The sequence below is a fragment of the Triplophysa rosa genome, linkage group LG3, assembly GCF_024868665.1.
Source record: "Triplophysa rosa linkage group LG3, Trosa_1v2, whole genome shotgun sequence".
Taxonomy (NCBI): domain Eukaryota; kingdom Metazoa; phylum Chordata; class Actinopteri; order Cypriniformes; family Nemacheilidae; genus Triplophysa; species Triplophysa rosa.
In genome coordinates, this window is record NC_079892.1 from 9,327,139 (window position 1) to 9,354,789 (window position 27,651).

At 39.3% G+C, this 27,651-nt stretch overlaps 1 protein-coding gene across 1 annotated transcript; it reads left to right on the forward strand.

The window, feature by feature from the left end:
* Window positions 1-25: 25 nt before the first annotated feature.
* arid3b (AT rich interactive domain 3B (BRIGHT-like)) lies at window positions 26-27,244 on the forward strand. Its single transcript, XM_057330444.1, has 9 exons — window positions 26-322; window positions 1,242-1,913; window positions 14,131-14,205; window positions 15,267-15,339; window positions 22,149-22,332; window positions 22,537-22,787; window positions 24,288-24,590; window positions 24,676-24,765; window positions 25,403-27,244. Exons 1-9 carry the CDS (start codon window positions 287-289, stop codon window positions 25,558-25,560), a joined length of 1,842 nt encoding a protein of 613 aa, XP_057186427.1. The 5' UTR covers window positions 26-286; the 3' UTR covers window positions 25,561-27,244.
* Window positions 27,245-27,651: the final 407 nt, after the last annotated feature.

The following is a 27,651-nucleotide window of genomic DNA, read 5'->3' on the forward strand; positions in this document are numbered from 1 at the left end:
TGTTGCATGAGCCAGTGGGGCGGGATTTAAATGTGCGGGGGGTTTGGCTCCGGCTGGAAGTCGAGGGGACTGTGGGAGTCCCTGAGCGCGGCAGTTCGGGAGGTGAGGTCAGGCGTTTCCCCTTTCGCTGGCCCCTTTTTTTAAATCCCAGCATTTCTGCAAGCACCGAGAGGCGTATTACTCTTTTATCAGGGGGATATTAAACGTTCGGGTGGATGCACGCGTACTCTTGATCGAGGTTTGTGGTGGAAAAAGCGCACGCACAGTGGTCTATAGGAAAACAGTGATGGTGGACAATTCCAGTAGCAGCAATACGCAAGTGGTGAGTTCCGTCCTGTTGGCACAGAGCCCTGTTGAATGTGTTGATAAGCTACTGTAATATTTAATCGGCGAAGCTCGAGCTTTAAACCCGAATTTATCTTTATTAATATGACACTATCAGCACGTTTCGTTTACCTTGATCGGTCACGTTTCGTGTGACTGATCGAGCTATAATGTAGCGAAAATCCACATTGTACACGTCATGATTTCAAGATATTTTAGGTTGATACAACTCGGGTTGATTATTCGTCCTTGAAGTTGAATGTTGCGCTCCGATGCCTTTGAAAAGTTACGCGTAACCGTTGGTTTCCAGCCGAACGCGATAGTTTGTCACGTCGTGCGTTCGTTCTCTCTTTTAATAGCTTAATTGTTTTTGGAACAGCGCCATACTTTCAGGCAGCCATGACTCGACTGTGATCCGACTGCTATCTTGTACAAATTGACCCGCTTGTCAAACTCCGCTTTAGTTCGATATGAAGTAACGAAGGAAATCAATCGAAATTGGCTAAATATTAATTATTTACCTAAATGTAAAGCGACACGCTGTTTGGCCGGACATCCGGTCGTTCTGCTATCCAGACTGCTCGCCTCTTTTGGGGGGTCAAAGGTAGGTTGGCCTGCGAGCAATGGAATGCAGGACCGTAATGTTTTTGTGGTATGTAAATACTTTTTTATTTTAATGACGTGAATTTGATTGCTCCGTCGCTAATGTAAGGCGAATTTGTTTTTCTGGGTTGCTCGAGTGTTTCGTTGCGACGTAACTTAACGTTACGTCACTTACAGACTCGCTTAAACTCAAGTTTGTTTGTATTGATACATTGTTTTTTTTCTTGCGAATGTCAGAGCAATTTCACTTATAATCTTTCAACGTAGCGAAAAGTGATTCTTGATCAAGAAAATAATTTCTGTGCACTTTATAGCCCAGCTTGTCTCAGGACAGCAGTCTGGCTGGAGCGTTCTCCCAGGCGGCTTTTGGAAGTTCTGCTGGTGTCAAACTGGAAGCAGTAATGGAGCAGCTCCAGAGACAACAACAAGCTAAACTGGAGATGGAACGCCAAGAGAGACATCTCAGGGAGGCCCATATTCTGTACGCCCAGCAGCTGGCGGCACAGCAAGCCATCATGGCCTCCGCCAGGGCCCAAGGCACCCCATTAACCCCTGATTTTTACAGTAAAAACTCCCGAGACCGAGCGCTAAAAGCCGGGCAGGGGGCACCAGCTGCCCGTGGCCCCGTGAAAAGCAGTACTGAGATGGAGGAGGACGCATCTGATGAGATGGACAGGGGAAGAGGGTCTGAAGGGGACGAAGAGGACGATGACGAAATGATGGATGGAGATGATGTCAGCGAAGATGAGGAAAGCGAAGGCTTGGAGTTCCTCCGGAAGCAAAGCCTCGCTCTTCAGCAAGCTGCCGTCAGAGTCCCTTCGTACCCGTACCAGGTCTACACCGCCTCGCCCTCTGCTGCTAAAAAACGTGCCCGCTCTCCGACCACCAAGGTGAAGGATGAACCAGAAGATTCCCTCAGCGATCAGCAATCGTTCAGCACGCCGAACGGATTGGGCGATTGGAACCTGGATGACTCGTTTAAACAGGTTTGTGTCTACAATCTGGTATATATCTTAACATTTGAATGTCATTAATTTCAAAGCGTTTTTAGTATGTTAAGCATTCTGTGCGCTGTGACTCAACTACACAGCTTCTCTTTTATGCTCCCACTCAACTTTATCACCATTGCCCTACAAAAGCTGCAATACAGCATATTTCTTTTACGCTCTGAATGATTTGACGAGTGCCGGATCATAAGATGAATTGTCAAGAGTCTTTAGAGTGTAAACTTTTTTTCTCATCTTTGTCATCTTTGGCTTTCAATTTTATGCTCTAAATGGAACAAGTCGTCCAGTTTTCGCACACACAATAGAACTCCATGTTCTGCTAAAAGTGCATGAAAGAAATGTCTTTCTGGTCATTGCATTATACTTCATTCAGGTTTTTTTTTTTAAGCTATTGTCCTCTTCCCCCATTATCAATAGTCTCCTGCTGTGAACCAAGCTGTACCCCCAGTCGTTGTTCTTCAGGTCTGTCGGTTAATTTTTCATCTTGTTCATCCCAAGTCTTTAGGGAATTCTTTTCTGACATAAGGCTTTTGTCCTTGAATATCCCTGAAGTGTGGCATTCTGGCAGGCCGCCCAACAGGAGTGTGCTTTCATTCTCTCATTCTTCCTGGCTTCTCACTTTCCTCTTTCATTCCCCCGCTGCTGGTGTTCCTTGAGAACAAGCTCTTGGCAGTGTACTGTAATGCTGCCTTGGCCTGTGACCAGAGAGGCATGATGTCAAGTTGCAATACAAGAGCAGAAGTGTTACAGGCGCGTGCTGTGGGAAAGCGTCCTGTCAGTTTTTACACATGGAGATGTGACATGATTTAGATCTTAACTGGACGCTTGTATATTTATAAGTTCTAAATTTAAATTTATTGCAATTTTTTGCCGTGTATATAGTAAAGGGTATACCGTACATGTGTCCTGTGGTGTGACAGCAAAATTTTGAAAAGCAAACTGTTAATAATGTATTATTTTATATTATTTATATTTATGATATAAAATGGCATAAGAGAGATTTATCCTTATTGTTAGTTTCTATTCTAAATTTTTGCTGTCGCACCATAGGACACTTTGGTGTTTATTCATCAAGTACTCATTTATAAATAGATGAGTGGTTATTTTTAACTGAATAGACATTACTGCAGATCGTTCTAAATGTTTTGGGTTTGATAACGCTAAAACAGTAAAAAAAAAAAAAGAGTTATAAAGTTAAGAGCGTGTAGCTCTTTACTAAATATATAATCATTTTTTGTTTATGTAACAATACATGCTAATATTCATCCGAATTGTTTTAGTTGTGTATTGATATGTTAACCTACATGTTTACTTAAATATAAAAAAGACTCGTACAGGCTTCCATGATTATTTATATTTGACACATTGAATTAACGTTTTTTTTTGGTTCCTAACGCGCAGAAATGAAACCAACTCTAGTCAACGACGCTATTAAACCCACAACGTTGCTTTACTTATCATTATGAAAATTATTCCAAATATATCGCCAAGTATTTTACACTCGCCCAGTCCTACCTGTACTAAAACAGTTCACAAGTTCCTCCTTTAAATTGCTTGCCTCCGTCACAATGAGATGAATCCTTGCTTCAAAAGATTCTAGTGTGATGTCTCAATGGATTTAATGTAGAGTGAGACATTTCCCAGTAGTGCTGTCATCCATTTTAGCAGCCCCTGTTCTGAGCTCTTTGTTTGCTCAGCTGCGCTTGAATGATCGATCAATCAGGGAAAAATGGATTGCTCTAATTTCATACGCTTGCTCTTACGGCTTCCTCCAGCCCTTAATATTTGCATGCTTTCAATCAAAGTCCATTTGCCCTACTTTATTATACGCCGATAAATAACTTGCATACATATCGTAACCCCAAAGCGCCATTTTACAGCGCAGTCATAAAGCGTTTTAATTTTTATAAGTGTAGCTATATCTTTGCTGTTGTGTGGGTTTTTTCTATGTTTTTATGCACAACATTCAACATGTTTGATGCGAGTCACTATCAATAAAACGATCAAAGCGGTTTTATTTTAGGTAGGTCAGTAACAACAAGCACACAGCCGTTAAATGATGATGAAGACGGTTGGCCAGGCTGTATGTTGACAGGAATGCTGTGATGTTTTCATCACACCCATGTCATTATATATATATATATTTATAGAGGGTAGAGGTACAAGGGATTATAAACCACTTTTCAAATATAGGCTTGTCCACATGTATAGGAAACAAAAGAAAAATGGTTGTTTTGAAAAGGGTGCCAGTTGGATTTTATTACAGAGCAGTAAAGATTTGGTGAATAAGCTTCACTGAATCACTTTATACAACACAATGGAGCCGATGACAGACATAAAACATTTACACAAGTTTGGTGCATAGGCATAAATCACTTTTTGTGTCGTTTCTGCATGCCAAACTGTGAATGGTATCAAATGAGTTAGTTATTAAAGTGATACTTCACCCCAAAATGATAATTCTGTCATCATTTACTCACCTTCGAGTTGTTCCAAATCTGTATAAATGTCTTTGTTCTGATGAACACAGAGAAAGATATTTGGAAGAATGCTTATAATCAGACAGATCTTGACACCCCAGATCATTTTGTTTGTTGTTCTGTTGAACACAAAATAAGACGTTTTGAAGAATGTAGGACAGCAAACCGTTCTGGGGCACTTTTAACTACCATTGTATTTTTTCCTACTGTGGTAGTCAATGGGGGGCAAAATCTGCCTGATTATAAGCATTCTTCCAAATATCTTTCTCTGTGTTCATGAGAACAAAGACATTTATACAGATTTGGAACAACTCGAAGGTGAGTAAATGATGACAGAATATTCATTTTGGGGTGAAGTATCACTTTAACTTAAGTTTTTATTTCGTTTTAGTCTTTTACTCTTGAATACATAATAACAACCTCAATACAAAATGACACAGAGGCCTCTTCAATAAAATGGTTTTAGAGCTGGAGGGGCCCGTTTTTTTCTCTCCCCCCTGATGTGTCCCACCCATCTTTATTTCTGTCCTTTAGTATTTAATGATGCTCTCTGTGGTAACAGTATCAGATTGCAGGGTGGGGGGGGATGTGAAGAGACTAGTTTGATAGCACTGACTTTACAAAAGAGAACAGATGCCCCAAATGGCATTTTCAAATGAGTGTGGGGGTTGGCTTTTTGAAGCTTTTCACACTTTAATGGATAATCCTCAATCAACTAGTAAACACCTTTGGTAAAAGCACAATGGTTACACGTGAAGGCGGTGGAAGTGCTTGTCCGTAATCTTAGCAAACAGGAGAATTAATTGGCAGTTTGTGGATGGAGGTTTGTATAGGGTTTGTTTAGAATCTCCAAGGGGGATAGACTTTCGGGTTTTGGGGGAGGTCCGGGGACAAGATTCAGACCTGGTTTGGTAGTGAGGTGTAGATTATGTTTCATTTAATTTGTTATATAATTTGTACAATGTTTTATTTATTTTGCTCAAAATGTTCAGTCATTGAGTTGAGGTAATGAGGTTATCAAATGGCCGCCATTTTACTTTTCATAACCAAAACTAGTCCATATAATTCATCACCCTTTAAAATTGAATTGGTAGCATATTTCGCAGTAGTTTACACAGTGCCCTTTTTTGGAAACTTGGCATGCTAATCTGCCGTGATTAATGGAGTTTTAATCGGGCTCAGTGGACGCAGGAGCGCATGTGCCTTGAGTTATGGCCTACGGTAGTTGGCTTCCCATTTGGCGAGTATGATCCGGCCATATCAAAGGCATCAGGTCAATAAGAACACCCCCTCACTTCTTTATTCGATTCTACGTTTGTCAGAATCCAAATTTATGACCGCAATTAGCAAAACTCACCAAGCACCAGTTTATTATTTTAGGGGCCAGATATTCCCTTGGATATTATTCCATGGCCTACTTTCAATAAGAAGAGTAATTGTATTTTTGCTACTCGACTCCAGTGTGACATGCGTTTATTATGTATTTTGTCTCCTTGAGGTTGCTATGGCAGGAACGTTGTGTAAGAGTAAACAAAAAGACAGCGGCTAATCAGCCTAATTCGATAGTACGTGTGCCTGCCCTCCCCCCACCAAAATTGTGCTTCCTTTTTTTAAGCACTTGAGGAACAACAGGTTTTCTTGCGTACTTGCTTCAGATACACAATCTTGTTTGTCGAACTCTGTTGCATTATTAAACCGTCAATGTCACCTTGACGATGTTACAATCCCGCTCTGGACGCCAACTCGGCTGATAGCAATCAATGCTTATTATATGAGGGTTCACCGTTGGAATGATTTTCCATATAAATTATCAATGACCTGACAACCTCACGCTTCTGCGGGCATCTGGTATACGTTAACAGTACACCTTAGCTTATTTCCTGTGCGTCTTACGGTTTCTAAAGCCTGACAGGTAGCGTATACCCTTAAAAGGCCAGGCAGATCTGGTAAGCTTTGGTGGTCCATCCTGATGGAGATGTTTCATTGGGTATTACAGTTAGACAGCTCTCCTGGGCCCTATGATGATGTGATCGCTGGCGTCAGCTCAAAGTGCAGCCATCTGTGAGATAGATCAGTGGCTATTCAATTAGCACGGCCTTTGTGCTTTGCTCCTAAGAATATCATATCAACAACCGGGTGTCGTGATGAAACGGGGCTTATTTGAACAGTGCAGCCAACTGTCAAACTTGAACGTTTTATAGCCGTGTTTTGCTGCTTCGTCGCCCCGCCTGTTTTCAGAAGTATGGTGTGAACTATTTGCTTGGGTGGTAACCCGAACCCTTCAATAGAAGGCATTTGATAGTAAAAATCTTTAAGGGCCAGAGGCAAGAATGCAAAGTTGGTGAGGGGCTGGCGTCTGCGTCTAGCTTGTCCAGCCCCACCCAGAGGAAACATTCCAAGAGGAATTAAGAGTTTCTTTTCTTCAACTGGTGAGAATTTCCATTAGGGGCCTGTCCAGAAAGGGAGAATAGAGGGCGTGTCTTATTTGCAGTCATCCTATAATTTGTGTTTTTTTTTCTAGTCCATTTTAACAAATGTAACAGAAGTAAGTAATGGATTGGTAATGGTAATCAACCAGAAAGGTATATGAGGGGGGTCTTATTTGTCCGTCCATTTCCTTTCAATCGTAACAAGTAGATTGTTTATCCCCAGCCCCCCTGAAACCTGTCCTGACTCGCTGAAGATTTTCACCTTTCTTCACTTTACCGAAAGCAGCTTAGCTTTATCACATAGTATCTATTTATCAGTGTCACTGCAATGTGGAATTTCAAACACACCTTAGAGGAGAGAGGGGTTTGAGTAGCACATTCACAGCTGTTGTAAAGTGTTTTTTGGAAATAAAAAGTGTTTGACAAAACCCGTCTAACAATTTGTCCCGTTTGAAAAAGTTACCAGGGCGGTTTGAGGAATCTGCCGTCCGATTATTTGTGTCGCTATTAAACTTTTTTTCATCTTAATTCAACACAATCTGTTTATATAGGTGAAAGGTTCGAGTTAATTTTATTTTTTAAAAATGAAGTGGATTGGATTGTTTGAAACATTAGTAAGTAGAGATAGACATGCAATAATTGGTGCAGACTATATAGTACTGTATGTTATATATTTGTAATTTAAAACGTATAGGCTCGGTTTCACAGACAAGGCTTAAGGCTAGTCCCAGACTAAAATGAATGTGTGACCTGTCTTAACTCAATATAATTTGCCCAGAAATATCTTAAAATATATCAGTGCCATTGTTTTGCACACCAGTAATGTATTCTTCTAAGGCATTTTTATAAAAGCGACATAAATATCTTAATTCAACTAAGGCATAGTCCTGGCTTAAGCTAAGCCGTGTCTGTGAAACCGGGCCATAGTGGATTCGTTTTAGTAGAGTAGATGCTCATGTAAAATAAGCATCTTTAAAACATTCTTCAGCAAGCGGTAGGTCCCTGAGACTGATGTAGGACCGTGGTGGACCTGTGTGGACTTAGATGTTCACACCTGTGTTCATTTGTTTGAAAGACAATCTGTTTTCTCATGTAGCACCCAGTCAGGACAGAGATAATGGAGGTGGACGTAGCCTCGGGGCTTTGCAGGATGTTCAAGGACTTGGGCAAGCAGTTACAGGCCCTGGTTTGAACCTTTTGTCTTCGTTTTGGCTCTTCTCAACTATGTGTCATTTGTATTGTTTAAAGGGCAACATCACCAGAACCTAATAAAGGTACTTTGGGTTTCTCCACTCCTTCTTTGTAGTAAACTTTACATTTTTGTTTTCTCCGCTTTGTAGAGACTGCAATTGTACTTTTCTTGTACTTCACCACTAACCTCCAAGTTTCCGTTGTGGATGACTAGTGGCTAGCCGCACACCTTAAAATATCACTTAGCGTAGTGAGACATTCTGCCCTGCGCTGCTTTTAATGGATCCATTACAAATTCCCAAGGATAAAAGTCCACCCCCCCTCAACGCCTCTATTGCTCCTGGCACAGCAAGGAGCCGAATAAGTGAAATAAATAATACCGTGAGTCTCGGCAGTCAAGGCCCAATTATGCGATTTGGATTAAGATTTCTGACCCTCTCCCGCAGCGCTTTTCCGATGCCGCTGTCCACAGGGTGGCTGTGTGGAGCCCGCACATAGATTCTCTAATTCAAGTTTCATTGGTCTATTCTGTCATGTTTTTTTTCCTTTGAATGGTTATTGTTAGGGCTGCACGATTAATCAAATTTTAACTGTGATAACGATTTATGCTTCCCACAATTAACTAAGCATAATCGTTGTGATAATCATGTTTTAAAAGCAAGCAGAAAACTCCCGATAAGATTTAAAAATCCTAAATTTACAATACATAGTATTTAATGCTAAACTTACATCACATGACAGCAGTTTGAAGTTAAAGCTGCACTCAGTTACATTATGCCATTACAGTTTCAACAAATGAAATTTCATAAATCACAACTAATAAGCTCTCCCTATTTTCCATAAACATTTACTGAGTAACTTTTAATCAAAGTCACTGAGTGCAGCTGTGACGCGTCAGAGGAGACCTGGCCCCCCCGGCTGAGACTGGTTTCTCCCAAGGTTTTTTTTTTCTCCATTTATTTATCATTGGAGTTTGGGTTCTTGCCACAGGGCATTGTTGGCTTGCTCAACGGGAGACTGCTTTTATTAGATATTATTTACTAGAATGATCTTGCTTGTTCTATAAACACCATGCACTGTGCTGTGTTTATACCTCTTCTGTGTTTTTCTTATTTTCTCCTGTAAAGCTGCTTTGGAACAATGCACATTGTGAAAAGCGCTATATAAATAAAATTGAATTGAATTGGAAAGCTTGTATCTTTTAAACTTCCACTTTACAGGAAATAAAAAAGTACAACATTTTTTCACTCCATTTGTACTATTTTAATACTTTTTTTTGCAAAACCCACAGACAAACATTAAAGTGATAGTTCACCCAAAAATGAAAATTCTGAGGGTGAGTAAATGATGATAGAATTTTCATTTTTGGGTAAACTATACCTTTAAGTGTAACCAATAGTAATGATTTATAATTTAAAAAAAAAGGAGTAGCAAGGTTTCATTCCGAAGGTCACAAAATGTACATTTTTGTGGTGTAGTGTTTAGATGTTTAGTGTTTGCGTGCTTTGAAATACGGTGTTGAAGAAGTTCAATGGCAGCAGATTATAACATATTCATTGGCTGTAAAGTATAGGCCTAATAAGCATGCTGAAGTGAAATTAAAAACCAAAGTTCTGAACTGACAAAATAATTGTGTTTATTAATCGTGATTAAAAATGTGAGCAAAATAATCGTGATTACTTTACAATGACTAGGGCTGCATGATCATGGGTAAAATGATAAAGCTTTAGAGAATTAAACTACTAATAAATGTGCCTGTGGTGAGGGTCTAAGAAGGCAAAATTGTCTCGCACGGCATGGTCTCTAACTTATCAAAATGCAATTACCACCCGTTCCTATCAGCACACTGGTATATTTACATTAACACCCGGTGGTATCTGTTTGATAGAGAGAAGGTTACTGTTTCATCTCACTTGAAGAATCTCATCTAGGTGTTGATGGCCGTTGGAATAAATCTAACTTTTTTAGCATCAGTGCCTGTTGATGTAATTTCTCTCAATAGTGGATTGGATTCACATTGAAGTATCAGTAAAGTCCCAGTTGGGCGAGTTTGGAGTTCTCCATATCTAGCAGACTCAGGCTGTGTGGTCTCGACTGGTTTGTTGTGATTTCCACGTAGATACAAAATGTCTTGCTTCATTTACATTGTCATTTAGCAGACTCTTTCATCTGCAGAGACTTGGAAATAAGAGCATTTAAAGTGATAGTTCACCCAAAAAATAAAAATGTTTGCATTTATTTACCCTCATGTTGTTCAAAACCTGTATTTGACTCTTTGTTCTATGGAACACAAAATAAGATATTTTGAGAAATGTCTTGTATGTGTACATACAATGAAAGTCAATAGAGATATTTGGTTACCAACGTTCTTGAAAATATATTATTTTGTGTTCTGCCGAAGAAAGAAATACAAAGGTTCATAATGACATGAGGGTGAGTTAAAGGGATGGTTCACCCAAAAATGCTGTCATCATTTACTCGCCTTCAGATTGTTCCAAACCTGAACAAAATTCTTTGTTCTTCTAAACACACAAGAAGATATTCAAAACTGGAAGATTGTCAAAACTCCCATTGACTCCCATAGTATTTATTTTCCCTACTATGGTATTAAATGGTGGGTGAGATCCGACATTCGTCCAAATTTCTTCCTGTGTGTTCAGCAAAACAAAGAAATTTATACAGGTTTGGAACAATCTAAGGGTGAGTAAATTAATTTTCATTTTTGGGTGAAGTATTCCTTTAATGAAAGAATTTTTATTTTTGGGTGAGCTATCCATTTTTAATTCATACAAAATTGCTATATTCATTTTTTTACTGAAGGTTTTGAAGTAACATTAAACGTCCAGTCTGAACTAACTTTGGGGTTTGTCCCTTTAAAGGGGAATTTCACCCAAAAATCTACTTTGTGTGATTTTTTTTACTCACCCACATGACGTTAAACATGTTTAGAGAACTTCCGGCGAAGGAGTGCTCTTGTGAACGCACGCCATACACTGACAAAACAGAGGAGAATATATTGATTAAAGTCTGTATTTTGGTTTGTTTTTCACACATAAAGCATTCTCGTCGCTTCAAAAAATTCAACTGAGCCACTATGCGCGGATGGACCAGTTTAACTATGTCTTTAGTACTTTTCTGGACCTTGTCAAAAACTGACACTATGGTTTCAATGAGGAGGCCTGGAAAGCTCTCGGATGTCACCTAAATATCTCTATTTGTGCTCCGAAGACGCCGGAAGTTCTCTAAACATGTTTAGCGTCATGTGGGTGAGTAAAAAATCACACAAAGTTGATTTTTGGGTGAAATTCCCCTTTAACCCAAGTAATTATTTGAGATCTTTGAAGCTGGTCAACGCCATGTGTTTGGTCATTCCGCCCAAGTAATTATTTGCTAGCAAACTGGGTTCTGTTGAATTAATATGGGGGAAGGGCCTTTCATTTCCTTTGGGTGACCCAGATGGTGATCTGTTTCCTTTTCTCAGCTAATTTGGCCACTAGCCAATCAGTTCTCTTATAATATGATTAGTGAGGCCAAAGCCTGACCTATAAGCCTGATAACAGCTTGCACAAATGTCTTTAATGCAAGACAATGTCTTGCGTTGGGATTGCGTGTGTAGATGTAATGTTTAATAGATCCAACCATGACTATGTGAAAATTGAAGATCAACAATATCATGTCAAACACCACCAAAAATCATCGTAACAGTACTCAGCCCTAAGCTGCAAAGATCTATGGTTTAGATTCTATGCATGAGGTCTCACTAGATCTGTTTGTCATTTTTTTTGTTACTCAATGATAAACACTTTACATACTAAGGACTTCTTTTCCGATTCTTGTACGGAGGAACCTCAAGGTTGTACAGTAGATGCTCATTGGTGCATTTGCTTGCGAAAATACCGTCCCAGTCTCCCACATCACAATGCCACACAGCATGCATGCCCGCCACAGTTGATCCCCTGCCGAGTTCCCTCTCCCGGGCCCAGCTGGTGTGTGTTTGCTGTAAACGTGAAGAGGGCAAGTCTGTAAACCGCTCTCTCCCCCAGCTGTGATTCACTTAGCATATTAAAGAGTAGGACGGTGTAAAACTGCTTTATTGCCACTCTGCCTTTTCCTTTCAGACTCTGTGTAAATGAATACTGGAGCCGCGGTGGATAACCTGTAATCAAACACAGTGCATGTGCACAGGGGGACTATTAGATTTTATAACTGTTTTGTGGTCACGGCCCCTGGGTAACGATGGGTGACACGGGGCTAAAACTGATTGTCCCCGAGCGAATGAGCTGAAAAGATTGGATTGACGTTAATACTGATGTTTGCCTACTGTACGTTTATTACTCGCTGGCTTCTGCTATCTTGGGTTATTCGTGGGGCACACGTTTTTTCTTGGAACAATTAGCAGTACTAGTCGTATTTGTTAGCAAAACGTGTCTGCTATTACAAATCCCTGTTCCCTGATATTAGTAAAAACATACAGTGACATTTAACAAAATAGTTTTTCTTGTATGTGCCTTGGACCTTGGTCTTATAGAAATAGAGGGTGTCGCTAATGCATCATAATGTTTATGCTACGCCGTATAGTGTTGTTTCAAGTAGGGCTGTGACGGTGGTGCAGTGGTTGGGAAAGTATGTATTATTTATACAAATAATATTTATATTATTATATTTGCATGTAGCAACCACATGACGAGTGGAAGAGAAACATAGACCTTATTTAAATACTTTTTGAAATATGATATTGAAATCAATGAAAATGAAACGGCACAAATCCATCAGTGAAATGGCACACAGCAGTAACATTTAAATAAACATCAGTAAATAATGATAACTTAAATAATATACGAAAGTTCAATATTAAATATAAAAGCTCTTGTTGCAGTGACAACTTCAGTCAGTGGCGTATTAACCCTTACAGTCCTTAACAATTCCATTTGAAACGAACTGTTTAAACCTACATTGGCTTTCCTGTTCAGATTCCTATAAAAAGTTACATTTTCCTACTGGTTGATGGGAAACTAACATGTTGACATTGTCCAGATTAAGGTGTGTACAGCTGCACTAAAGCGCGTTCAGAAGATGTGCTCAGAGAACAAATGAATAGATGTCTCTCCGTAACCGCGGCAACCTGCGTGTGCTCCGACACCAAGCAAGCGGGTTATAGCCAGTTTTGATTTTATGTAACTGTTCATTTCACAACAAGATCCATTGCAGAACCCACAGAATAACCAGGGTTTTGCCGTGCAGACCCACCAATGGAAACGTATGCCAATAATTTCTGTGTTAATGTAAAATCTTTTAAATAAAACCATCCACAAATGAGAGGCTACACATACCAATCCTTATCGCAACGTTCATTTTTATTACACTTTTATTTGTCACAGTGACGTGCACTACCGCCGGTGTCAGTTCACCACCGTCATGGCACTTTACCACCGCGGTGGTGCGGTTGTCACGGCCACCGTCACAGCCCTAGTTTCAAGATGAAACAACGTCACATCCTATTCAAAGATGTTCTTGAAGCTTTTTTCTAGCTAAATTCGTGTAATTACAATATGGCATGAACACACCTCTGTTTCGTATTCCTGTTTGTATTGAATTTTCATCAATTACTGTATTTTTTTTTTTTCAAAATATTTGTCCAAATGTAACTAAAATACTTATTCTTAGTGTGAAAATGTTTTTTATACAGTATTGTGAGGTCAAATATTAAACCCCACAACACGCACACTAGGTTATGACTTAGTTCTCTGTTAGCGACTATTAGCATAACCTGCTAAATTTGTTAGCACAATGTATTGTCATTGATATCACTGCTTTCCCTGTAGCTCCTGTCTACTTGTATTCTGTCCTGTAACTGCTCTACTTACCCCGCCAACAGCTCATTGGCTTTATACCCCCTCACGTTAGCGCAAAGAAGCCCCTTGGAGTTCAAAGGTTAGCGTTAAAGAAGGCTATCCTGATAGCGAGACAAGAACCCGTTTGCGTGTCTTGACTCCCGACACCCAATAACTCACTTTCTAGTCTGGTCTTTTAAACATTGGCTCCCAACGCTATCCCTCCCCCATGACTTTTTTTGCTAATTGTCTCTTTTTCTTATAGAATGGGAATTCTAGTTGGAACGAGGAAGGCGATGGAGGGAGAAACCGAGGGGAAGCCTCCAGAGACTTTGCCAAGGTAAACATTGGATCTGAGCCCCGGTTGTTTAGTCTTTACACATTTTGTCAGTGACACACTAACATAGTTCTGCTGGGTTTCCTAACTACATAGACATTTATGGGCTCATTCTCAAATTCAAGATGTTTTTTAGATCTTGTTGCTTTCTAGGTTTGTAAATTGCACTGCAATTAATTACTTTATTCAGTTTATTTGTCTTGTTGTCAAGTAAAAATATTTAAGCATCATTAAAACAAGGTGGAATTAGAGTTTATGAATAATAATTAGATATTAGGAAAAAATAAAAATCAATATAAAAAGAATAATAATTTTATAATAATTCATTTGTTTTATAACTCCATTAATTAACTAATTAATTTAATTAAACTATTTAAAAGTTATTTTATTTTTATAAAGAGTTTATATAATAATATATATAGGCATTTCTACTGAATTAAGTTTTTTTTCTTTTTGGTAAATGGTATTGTCCTGGTTTAAGCATAAATGAAAGAACTATTTGTTAATTATAGATATAAGATATATTCCCAAATAGGCTTATTATAGGCTTAGATACTGAATAATTTTTTAATTTTTTTGTTACTAGTCACATATTTCATGCAATGATGAAAAGTTGAAGTAAGGGGTGTAACAATACATCAGTATGGATCAATAGATCACAATTTTTAAAAAATGAATCGCTTTATTGTATTTTTCAGTTGTAAGTCACTTTGGATAAGTGTCTGCCAAAGGTAAACGCAAATGAGACTTTAATAAATAAAGTATCACTGGCGAAGAGAATCAAAATCAAATCATCTTGTGATAAAAAATCGGATTTACACCCCTACTTTAAGTATACAGTAACTGTTGTCAAGCATTACATTTACATTTTCTGTATATTAAAAGTCTTGTTTTACAACTTTTTCTAGCTTCAACTCTAGTCTTACTTGAAAACATGGCGATGTAGATTGCATTTATTGTTAGCTCATTGACAAAATATTAATTGCTAAGATGCTTTGGATAGAAGTCTTTGCTGTAAATGTAAAGCGTTTTCTGTAAGGATTAACATTATTGATATTTTTCAGCTTTATGAACTGGACAATGACCCAAAACGGAAGGAGTTCCTCGATGACCTTTTTGCGTACATGCAGAAACGAGGTAAGACTGCCATTTACACTGAAGTTCTTTAAAGGTGAAATGCGTAATATCTAACACACCAAAGAAATTTGCTAACATTTACTCAACCAAAGATGTGAGTTTGGGGCGAGGCTTTCTGTTTGTTCAGTAGATGAAGAGAGCTGTTGAAACTTGTTTGGAAATAGTAATTATTTTTGCAATTCTGTTTGGTGCAGAAGTTACACTCGTCCCATTTAACGTTACCCTCAAAACAAATTTTTAGGGATTGTCCAGCAACCTGCATCTTGACGTAGCATCTACACAAATAATTTAAATCCACTGTTTGGTGGCGAGCGATTCCATCGGACACCTAAACCTAGTATGGATCCAGCCCCCTTGGCTAAGTGGAATCATATGTCCTCGGTCTCAGATTAGCACACTGTGACAGAAAGATGTGCCTGACGCCGTCATCCGACTAAGACTAAGCCTTCAACGGCACAGTTTGACAGGGCTATTAACCCTATAGCATGGGTTTAAACTCAACCAGATGGAGAGCTGTTTGTATTGGTCTGCCATCAAACCCCCCCAAACCACCTACTAGCGTGTGTAAGTGGGGTTGTCAGCTGAGACTTCATAATGGGCCGGGGGAGGGAGAAAAGTGTGATCTTGCCAAATGTCCATCGTGGAGGTCCTCCACCATGATTAATGATGTTTTTTTGACTGATGGTAGTGTGTGAAATGACTTCTGTATGCACGGATCGAGTCGGGTTTATAATAGAACGCGGCACGTGTTATTTAAAGGTGTTCGTCCTGAAAGTGTTTGACTGTGGTGGCCTGGGGGTGTTTTTTTATCTTTAAGTCATTTTGCATCCTGAAATTTCAAGATCTATTTTAAGCATGAATTTTAAAACAAGTAATTGGTTTTGCACATATTACAAGATGTATTTGTGCTTTAACACTTGCAGTCAGGCTTTCCTTGTTTTGTTGATTGTGTTGTCTGGTCTGAGGGACTCTGGTTGTAGATTATCAGTTACTTTTAGATTGACATCTCTCATTATCAATCTAACCAGATGGAGGATCAGGGTGATGTATCTGTGTCTGTTTTTGTAACTGTTGCTGCTTTGGACTAGTGTCAGAAATTTACTTTTTTTTTAATAAGGGGCGATACTTGCCTCTGGAAATAATTTTATGTGCATTTTTTAGCTTTATGGGGACTTGTTTCTGGCCATGTAAGTCTACCTAAAGGGTGTTGTAACTTTGGGTAAAAATTCTTGAATCGGTCAATTTAATTGCGGTAGAACTCATTTGTTATAGCTTTGTTTTCGGTTTTATTGTAGTTATAGAAATATTTTGAAGCTTTTTACTTTTTTTGTCTCTTTTTTTATTTTTTTATGCAGCTATGCAAGTTATTTCTATTTATTTATTATTTATTTATTTTAATCCCTCAATTTATTTAAGTTTTAAGTTAATTTTGTTTAAAGTTGATCAGTTAATATTTAGGCTGATATTTTATTTGATTTCGATTATTAGAAATGTTTTAGTAAACTTTTATAACCATAAAATGAAACTTTACAAAGGTAGCTATCACGCAATATTGCTTTTTAAACATTGTCTAGCTCGCATTTTAGATTTCTTAGTCCTTCTATGTCTTGCACAGAACAGAAATATACGCAATAATGCATTAAAAAAAGTGATAACATTATGTTGCATATCAAATATGCTATCAACCAAAGACTGTTGGTGGCCTTTCCCCCCAAGGTTTCCCAAAAAGCTTTAACTTGACACACCCGCGGAATATTTTTATGCTTTGATCCTTCTAACTTTACACACACGCCTATAAAAATTGGCCTCTGCCCCTTGTGTATTGTCCACATCAGAGCCGCCTGAAACTTGATAAGATGGGAGGGGGACAGGAGCTGTGTCTGCAGGGGAGGTTTGTCAGGGATGTTCTGTGTGTGCGTGTCGATTGGAGGGGGGGACATGTTGCTCGGGGCCTGGGGGGATCAGATAGAGGGTGGGTGAGGTGGATTAAGGGGCCCCTGTCCCTCTGCTGAAGATTAATGAGACCCTAAAACTCAGGGCCCCACCTTTGATATTAGAAGAATGACAGACAGTAGGAAAGCAAAGACAATGAGGTGACTGGTGAATAACAGTGCGGTGTAAAATGAAGAGGGTGAAAGGGAGGATGTGTGGATGAGAAAATGATGACAAGATGAGTGCAAAAACAGAAGAGTGTCTTTTGCTCGTATAAAACATTTTATAGGAATGCTGAAGACCACACTACTAGGTTTCAACATGTGGTTGTGTAAAATATGGACAAAGCCCACCGTTGATTTAAATGAACCTAGAAAATGTCCATATTATACCTAAGAGCTTCAAACAGCCCAGCAATCCATAAACTAATACATTTGTGTCTAAACAATATGTGGGTGCTCTAAATCAATGCAAAATATAATAGTATTAAATGCATAAGCTGTGATGTCCTGGTTGAACTAGTGATGAATTTCAAATTGGCGTTGCAATTCTGTGAAATTCCTATGCAATTGCTGGATTTGTAAAGCAGGTCCGCTCTAAAAGGCGTCCGAACCCTGATGTGTCCGGCGTTTAAATTTATCGCAGACATATGGAACAGCTGCATTGAAATTGCACCCCAGTTTGCCGTAGTCAGCAGGGAGGAGTTTATATGCGTGCATGGCCTGTATTGTGTGAGTTCATATGAAGTGTGGCACATCCTGTTTAGAGCATTTGTCTTCTCACTCCTGAGTTCTTCTCAAGCATGTTTATGACATCCTGGTGGCTTCCCTTCCTTTGGGTTTTGAAGTGGGCAGCTTCTTTCCCACCCAAACGCCTCTGTCGTTCTATGACCACCGACTGCACATTTATCTCAGAAAGCCAGGAAGATCCACCAAAAAACTCATTCCTTATCCTTTGCTTTTTATGTCAACGTGCACTGTCCCCCAGAGGGCAGAAGTCTTGCATGTAGCCCGTAATTTGCTTTTATTGCTCTGTGCTACAGAAATGTGGCTCTCTTAAAGCAGTAAACATGTTTAATGTTTATCAAATGCACTATATCAAACTCGACAGCAAATTTCTACCATTAAATCCATTTGAATTATGACCCAGTTGCTTGTTGGATAGATTGATGGATTTGATTACTCCGAGAAAGAAAGATTGTTTTGCTTGTGGCGAAAGCATACATTCTATAGATGGCTGTTGTCTGTATGTGTGATAAAACTAATTTTGTACTGCATGTCATTTGTTGAAATGGTCCTCCATGATATTAAAGTTAAAACTAATGGTTATTAATAGAGGGAATATTAGCAAGCAGGCATATAAAACAAGTGGCTTTATACATGTCATTTTTCTTTAACACGCCTGAAAATAGCTCAGATGGACCAGTGTGGCTAAATGTGCACACATGCAGGAGTGTTGCGGCGTGGAATATGAGGGTCGTAGGAAACATGAATATTTTATACAGAATGGAAAGTGCTTATTACCCAAGTAAAATGAAAAATGACTCTTTGGCTCCCTGTTGGTCATGATTTTATCGTGGTCAGGGGATGTTGTGGATGAGCATTTGGCTGAATCGATCAAAAAGTGTTCAGAACGTCCAGGTCATATTTCATCAATTAAAAGCAAAAAAGGAATAATATTTTGCTTTGAGAAAGTGTTTGTTATTTTTACAATTTGCTGATTGCCCCCATTACTTAAATACAGAGTAATATTGAAGTGTAACTTCTGCAATTTTCAACCCAATTTGTATCATTTCAGTGCCTCGTATCATCATATTTTGAGATCCCCCATAAACCATTATTATTATTATTATTATTATTAGTCACCTTTTGTTATTAGGTTTTGCGGATATCTAACCAATAACAAGTAGGGCTGTCAAACGATTACGACGTACTCGCACTGTCCTAATCGAACTGTGCCCGGGCGCGTTTGACATTTAAAGCCTGAAGTTAAATACACCTAATAAGCCACAAACTGAACAATACGATGGATTCTGTTGTTCTGAGAGAGATCGCTTTGTTTGTTTGCTTCAAAGCAGTCGCATCGTAATGATGAAAGCGTGTTTGGGTGTGGATGGTAAAGTGCAGTGTGAGCACAGGCCAGCGGGGGAGTGGGGAGGGGCGACAATCCTGCTTGGGCACAGTTGACAGCAACCGGGCTAAATGTGAGTCACCCTTTATCGCGTTTATATGTCTGTGTACTTAATTTTGTATTTATAAACATACAAATACATGCATATTTAAGAAATATTCACATGTATTTATTTCTATTTACAATCATTTAAAGTATATATAATATAATATTTTATATTTTTCTTAAATATATCCATGTATGTGTGTGTTTTTATAAATACAAAATTAATATGCACATTGCACAGACTTTTATTATGTTCACACAAACTTTTATTCTGGATGTGTTTAATCGTTTGACAGCCCTAATCAAAAGTAATAAAAGTGATTACTTTTAAATGATTAAATACTGTGTTGTCAAAGTTTGCAGTGTTTTTTCCATTTCCCTGAAAAACAGAGAATTTGGACATCTGAGGTTTAGGAAGTACAGCGTTGATATGTAAATGAACATGTTTTTTACATGTATTACGGAGCTTGTAACAAAACAAATTGCGCTGAAAATCAGTTTAAGCAAAAGGAAAGAACTTTGGGCGTGCAACAGTAAATTAAGGAAATTAAATATCAGTATTGTAATGTTTTATCCAATGTGAATCTATGAGGAGTGCCATTAAGAGTAGTAGAGAGAAAGATCATGCATTGCAGTAATAAGAGTTTGTAAAAAAAATCTGCTTAAAATAAAAATGTCAGTGCAGACAATGCTAAATATAACCAATTCACCCATTCAGAACTTTGTTGCAGCTTTAAGAGTTTAACAAACACAACAAGATTTATCCGCGTTACATCATCCAGGGTCTTTTATCAGATGTCAGACCGTGCACTTCCTGTATACCCCCTCACTTCCTCTTACAGTAAGAATGGCAGTCATTGTTTAGAGCTGTGGGAGGAATTTCCTCACCAGCCCCTGGTGTTCCAGGGTGCCCTGTTGCTTTATTACAGAACTGCAGCCTCTTGATGTGGGCAGCTGTTTCCTCTATATTTAGGCCAGTGCTCAGATTCACGGACCTGTTTTTTAGCAAACAAATGGGGAGGGGGAAATTGGATACTGTGTGTTAACACAATTTTCACCTGTGTGCAAATATAAATTATTATTTTCTTAATAGAGACACAAACTCATGTCATCACAATCTAAACATCAATGACCAAACATGACTGCATTGTATTAGTTTAAGTAAAAGTTGATCTGCTTCTTGAACTATAAGAGTAAGCAGTAGCCTGCTTCCACCCGATTCTGGAAGTGAATGCAGAACTAGCATGCTTTAGTTTTCATGCATTTGTTATGTACTCGTTGAACCTTCGTAATTCCCTTTTGCACATTCATTTGCAATCTTTGGTTTAACTTTCAGCTTCGAGTTCGTACCACATCAAACCGTATGCTTTTATTTCATTAACCCCATCCGACTCGAGACGTTTCTCAAGATCGCAGACAACATGATATCAATTAGAAGTGCATTGCTTTACATTAAGCCGTAGCACGGCCCGCATCAATCAATAATGAACCCTCTTTAGCGGGAAAAGGCTTTAAATGACTTTTCCACCCTTTGAGTTTCAGCCAAATTGGTTTTACAGTCATGGAGCGTGTCACAAGGTCATACGCGAAACGCTGCTTCCTCGCTGCTTCCTGTGGACCCGTTCCTGAATCTCCATCATGGTGACCCGGCCCTAACCTTGCGCTTGAATCCGAGCGTCGATTGTTTGATAAATGAGTAATGTCATTCCCAGCATTAAATAACTGCTTTTCAAAGAGAGACCTTGCTCTCGTCTCTCCAGGGGGTGCTGGGCCTTGTTGTGGAGACCTGGGCTTCTAAATTACAACGGGTTGTCTCGGTAAATGACGACTTTATGGTTGTAACCTCTTAAACTTTTGCTGTAAAGCTAAAGTAGAATGAATCCTTAGATTTATATTGAGTATAGCTTGGATTTAAACATTTGCTCTACCTTCGAACATAGTTGCTACATAGTTGTACATTGGTGGTTTATAGATTTAAATGCATAGTACACCCAAAAATAAAAATTATTTCGTCATTCCAAACCTGTATGACTTGCCTGCTTCTGCAGAACACAAAAGAAGATATTATTTAGAATGAAAGTAACCAAACAATATTGCCCCCCCCCGACTGAAAAAGTCACATACAGGTTTGCACATGTGAGTGAATAAATACAGAATAAACTGTGGTTCCTATCCGTGCGTGTAAATCCATGAGAATGACGTGGCCAAGTTATAGTATAATCCCATCCTCATGTCACCAGGACTATTTACCCCCCACATGCACACATACTCATTAATTGGTTTTATTCCAGCATAGGCCCAGTGTGGTGTGTGTGGGGGGGTAGGATTTGAGCAGGGAATTATGCGGGCTCAAAGCCCTTTCCCTGCTGTTCAATACAAACTTTCGTAACCGCGCTAATAGAGAACGAGCGTGTGTGGTTTTAGTGGCCACAATCCCTCTAAATGAGCTCCATCTCACTGGCCTATCAACACACAGACTCGCATAGCTGCCGGCAGATTAAAAACTCAGTCGCTCAATCCTTGTTCTGCTGGGAGGGGCAGGGCGAAACTGAGGCACTGCACTTTTAATGCAGCAGAATGACTGGAATTGCCTGTAATTATTCTGCTAATCACTACAGAGTTATGCAGATGAAACGGGTTTGTTTCACATGATCCGTCATGCACAGAAGCTCACCTGCTCCTGTACGTCATATCTCTTCCAGGTACACCTGTCAATCGGATCCCCATCATGGCCAAGCAGGTATTGGATCTGTACATGCTGTATAAGCTGGTGACTGAGAAGGGAGGACTGGTGGAGGTTATAAACAAGAAGATCTGGAGGGAGATCACCAAAGGCCTGAATTTACCCACCTCCATCACCAGCGCCGCCTTCACGCTTCGCACACAGTAAGTGCTTGAAAATCAAAAACTGAATTTTGAGGAATACACTGTTAAAAATATTACATATATTGTTAAAGATCCTTCCTGGTTTGTACAGTATATTGACATTATCCACCTATAGGTTATTAGTATTGGATGGTTATTGAAAAACTGTTGTTAGTTTAACTCTAAATGTCTGTGTTTCTCAAGTGATATTTTACTGTGTCTTAGGTATATGAAGTATCTGTATCCATATGAATGTGAGAAGAAGGGTCTGAGCTCCCCCGGTGAGCTTCAGGCAGCCATCGACAGTAACCGCAGAGAGGGCCGTCGTCCCGGCTACAGCAACAGCCTGTACCGCTTTTCTCCTTCTCCTAGTGCCTCAGGACCTCACCTTCTCTCCCCTCCCAAAATGCACCTGTCCGCCACCAGTCACAATGGACTTCAGGCCACCCCCAGTCCATCCCTGAAGAAAGCCACAGGTGTGTAATGATGTCATACAGTTAAAATATACCAGAAGGTTAATTAGATATTAAAACAGAGGTCAGCAAAAAAACATACTTGAATAATAATGTAATAGTAATACTTAAATAACGCTTAATTTCAATAATTGTAAGAAATTAGGTGAAGTATTCCATTCAGCAAAAAGGCTAAAGTTGGAGCCTCCTTGGTGTGTTAAAGGGATACTTCACCCAAAAATGAAAATTCTGTCATCATTCACTCACCCTCAGATTGTTCCAAACCTTTATAATTGTGTTTGTTCTGCTTAACACTAGGAAAGATATTTGGAAAAATGTCAGTAACCAAACGGATATCGTCCTCCTTTATAGAGGTTTGGAACAATCTGAGGGCGTCAATCTTTGCACATGACACCTGCACATAATATCACTGTGATGTGGAATGGAGGTGAATAGAAGCAGACAGGAAATGGCTGCAGGAAATGGAATACGTTTCCTGGCCTTGAGAGGCTGATTGGGGAAACTGAGGAGTGTGAAAGCCATTAAGAGGCTGTGTTTTCCTGAGAGGCCCTGCAGGCTGCTCCTCAGAGGTCGCTGGAAAGTAATTGTATACACTAATCTGGAATACAGCCAACTGTGTTTGACAAAATCTCCAGATTGTTGAAAAGTTTTCAGAAACATAGCACAACCATTTAGTTAAGGTCACATGAAATCTTATTGATTCTGTTTACATTCCCAATACATTTTCTTGGTGTTATTGTGGGTGGTTTATCAGTGTGTGTTATTCTTAAGAATTCCTTGTGTTCCTGATCTTTCATCAAAGTGTAGTAACTTGTCCCACTTCGGAAACGGCGTTCCTTTGAGAACAAAATGTGAGGACAAAATATATATTCATAGGAAGAGGGTGTAGCTTGGGACTTAACCTTGGCTGTGGGCATACAATTAAATACAAATGGTAGCGATTAAGGATTTCTAGTGGATCTAATTCAGTACAAACTCATTTGTTACAGTTGCCACTTTGGGTTGAAATGCTTTTAGTTGCTGGTACCCTGGTACGATTTTACATTTAGACTGCTTTTGTAATTTTTATATTATAAAGTAGTGGAATCAAATTAAATGTATTTTTTAAAGCTGCAATTAGTAACTTGCCTCTATATCACCATCTCTGTTTGAAATATAAAATTGCAAGGTACTTTATTTTACCTTAACTCATGTAAAGTACCTAAAGTCAAACTAACATATCGTTGCTGTCCTTCCAAAACCTCGGATGTCCAAATTCGCTGTTTTGCAGAGAATGGAAAAAGCTGTACCCTTTAAATTATTAAATACTTTGTTTTCAAAGTTGATAACCACTTTTCAATACATTTTATTGGTTAGATATTTGCAAAACCCAGTGACAAACATAAAGGGTGACTAATGATAATGATTTATGCCCAAAAAAAAGACAAAATATGGAGATATGAGGTTTCAGAAGGACAGGAAGACTGTCTAAATCTAAATGTCTTACTTGTTACCTCTCGCCAGTTCCAGAGGATGGCCCAGCCTCCATGTTGCCGGGGCGACTGCCTCTGGCACTCGCTCTGGGTCATCAGCAGCAGCTGGCACGTGCTGCCACCCTTGAGCAACTGAGGGAGAGACTGGAGACCGGCATGGGTGTCGGGGCGGTGACCCCTGGAGCAGCTGCGGTGGAGGGACCCGAGAGAAAGATGGCACGTCTGGCGGAGGAGCAGCAGAGGCTACTGCAGCATGCTTTCCAACAAAACCTGCTAGCCATGGCGTCGCAGGTGAACCCCACTAATCTGCGGATGAACAACGCCAACATGCGCGGTGAGTGCGGTGCACTGAGAAATGGGGGTGAGAAATGCGGGGGAAAGCGTAACATGTATTGACTTTGGTTGAATTTTGTTTTCAGAGGAGAAACAAGACCTGTCTCTCAGCATTTCTTCGAACGGCTCGGCGAGCATTACTGTGTCTGTGGAGGTCAATGGGATTATTTACTCAGGTGTGTATTTGTGCACGTTGGCAAGTATTTTCCAAGACACTTAACCCCAGGGACATTATCCCTCCAACTGCCGCAGATGTACTTATTTCACTTATAACTTAAAGTAAACCATGTTTCAGTACTGAGCCCTTTGTAGTAATATGCATGTTACATAACACTATATGTGACCCTGGACAACAAAACCTTATGGGTCTTATGGGTCAATTTTTCGAAATTGAGATTTTTACATAATCTGAAATCTGAATAAATAAACTTTCTATAGATATATGAGTTGTTAGAATAGGACAATATCTGGCTGAGATACAACCGTTTAAAACTCTGGAATCTGAGAGCGCAAACAAATCTAAATATTGAGAAAATTGCCTTTGAAGTTGTTAATCAGGGGCACTGTGGCTGAACATCAACTCACAAAAATAAAGTTTTTATATATTTAAGGTTGGAAATTTACAAAATATCTTCATGGAACATGATCTTTACTTAATATCCTAATGATTTTTGGCATAAAAGAAAAATCGATAATTTTGACCCACACAATGTATTTTTGTCTTTTACTAAAAATGTTCCCGTGCTACTTAAGACTGGTTTTGTGATCCAGGGTCACATATATTCATTTATGCTGTTTCTTTGTACTCTACAGGATCCTTATACGCCCAAAAATCATCTGCAGGCATCCCCGCCTCTGTCACAGCCATGTCCACAGGCCACACCTCCACCCTCAGCCCAGGCATCCCCTCATCCTCCTCTTCCTCAAGGGGTCCCGACTCTGTGGAGCGGGCCACAGGCGGGTCACCCTAAACCAAAGCCCCCTACCAAACAACCAGTCAGTCCCACCCAACTTCAGTCTAATGAGCGGACGTCCACCAGTTTAAGCCGCTCTGCCCTCTAGAGGCGGCTAAGAAAATCACCGGCTGCCTCTTGCACAAATCCAGGATGGAAAGGCCACACGCTCACAAACTCATCAGTCGTTTAACCTCGACACGGACCTCGCCTGCTATTTTCTACATTCTACTCTTTTCTCAGGACTCAGTTTTTAGAGATGTTCGACTCGACGAAATACCTCAGCTGGTTTCATGCGTTCTCACACCCGTGGTCATTTACTCGCTAATATCTGCAAGGCAATTGTGGCGTGATCGAATCTACTTCTGCCAAAGTCACATTGTGAGGGTGTGGTCTATTAATTCTCTTATTTAACGTTTGCTGAATTTACCTCTGCAGTGAATTGAAAAGACTCAGGATCGGTTACTATATAATACTGCTGTGTTCTTCGTGTCTATTTTGATTGATCTTAATAACAGGCGACAATCCACCATAAGAGTCAGTTTGGTAAACAAACAAAGGGGTCACTTTCTTTCTCGTATTTTTTAAAAATGTATTTACTTGATTTTATTGTTTTCTATTTCCGTTTTTAGTTTCTAGATACAGATACAGAAATATTAATATGATTTGAAAAAGAGTTTTGAGTTTGAAAGTGCATTTACACAGCTCAGAGATTTTGTTGTTGTTCTTATTTAGACAGATTTGGCTTGAAAGGTTTTTCTCTACCTCAGACACAAGTCAATGTGTGGTTGCAAAGAAACCACGTGGACAACCACGATCGGCGTCACACAAGTCAATCATTTCTGTGCGTTGGACGATCATGTACAGGCTCGTGAATAAGAGCCCGGTTTATTGTACAATTCTTTCTCGTACGAGTATATTAAACCTACTTAAAACCAGGTCACGGAAAAGCAGGATAGCATTCAAATCGAAGGAGGATTGAATGTTTTTTCTTTTGTATTTTTAATGGTTAAACTTCAAACCTCACGTATCTTTCCATATTGGAAAGGAAGTTTCTCAGGAATTTCAGTTTTTTTTTTCTTTATCAATTTTAACTACAGAACCAAGAGTCTCACATCTGAAAGAAAAAACACTACGTAAGTCAGTCAGTGTGGGACTGAAATAGCTACCTCAGTCAGGATTTACCTTAGATGTAGTTTCAACTGCCTGCAGTACATCACACAATTACCTCAGAAAATACTGTTCACCTTTTTCGCTAGTGCAAAAAAAATCTCAGGTAAGATTAGCAAAATAACTCAAAAAATGTAAAGAGTAGAAGACAGAACAACATTAATACAGACGTGTGAAATGAGACTTACAGTATCTCATGTTCATGAAGTATTGATAATCATCTGTCTTCCAGTACACTTCCAACAGATCCGGAGCAAACCGCGCTAATCGGCCGGTCGTGAAATATTTACGCACTTTGCCGATTTAGTCTTGTCGACAATTAGCTTTACATTTTGTTGGTCATAATCCTGCGTTTACTTGACTCTGGGACCTGCTGGGATACAGACACCTGGAGTTTCTTCTGTATTCTTTATTCCTCAGATAACTGCATAGCTAAAAACCAAAGACCATGTGTTTGTTATCCACTTTGATGACCTCACTGTATAGACACGTGCAACTTTACACAATGAAATTAAAGTCTGATCTGATGCAACATTTTCTGTCTTGTGTGCTTTCTATATCGATGATTCTGTTCATTTTTAGGTAAACTGTCCCTTTAATGCATTGACCTTCATGTCATTTCAAACCTGTATGAGGTTCTTCTGCAGAACACAAAAGATATATTGAAGAATGTTGGTAACCAAACATTCGGGGGGATGCAATTCATGATGCGAGACACCAAGAGGCAACTTTTCACCAAGTTTCAATCTTTTTTTAATCTGATTTCATAGATCTGGCTCTGATTACATTAACGTAATTGCTTGTATTTATTGAAAGCATAAATTTGTCTGCTTGTAACATTCCACAGGACTTCTCATAAACCGACTACATTTTTTTGATTATGTGCATTAGTCCCAATGGATGCGACAGATGCTGTTTTCTGTGGCGGGGGTGGGATTG

Coding starts and splice junctions, on each gene's coding strand:
- arid3b (XM_057330444.1), top strand. CDS start 287: ATGGTGGACAATTCCAGTAGCAGCAATACGCAAGTG. Junction 14,206..15,266: donor CCTCCAGAGACTTTGCCAAG/GTAAACATTGGA, acceptor GATATTTTTCAG/CTTTATGAACTGGACAATGA. Junction 22,333..22,536: donor GCCTTCACGCTTCGCACACA/GTAAGTGCTTGA, acceptor ACTGTGTCTTAG/GTATATGAAGTATCTGTATC.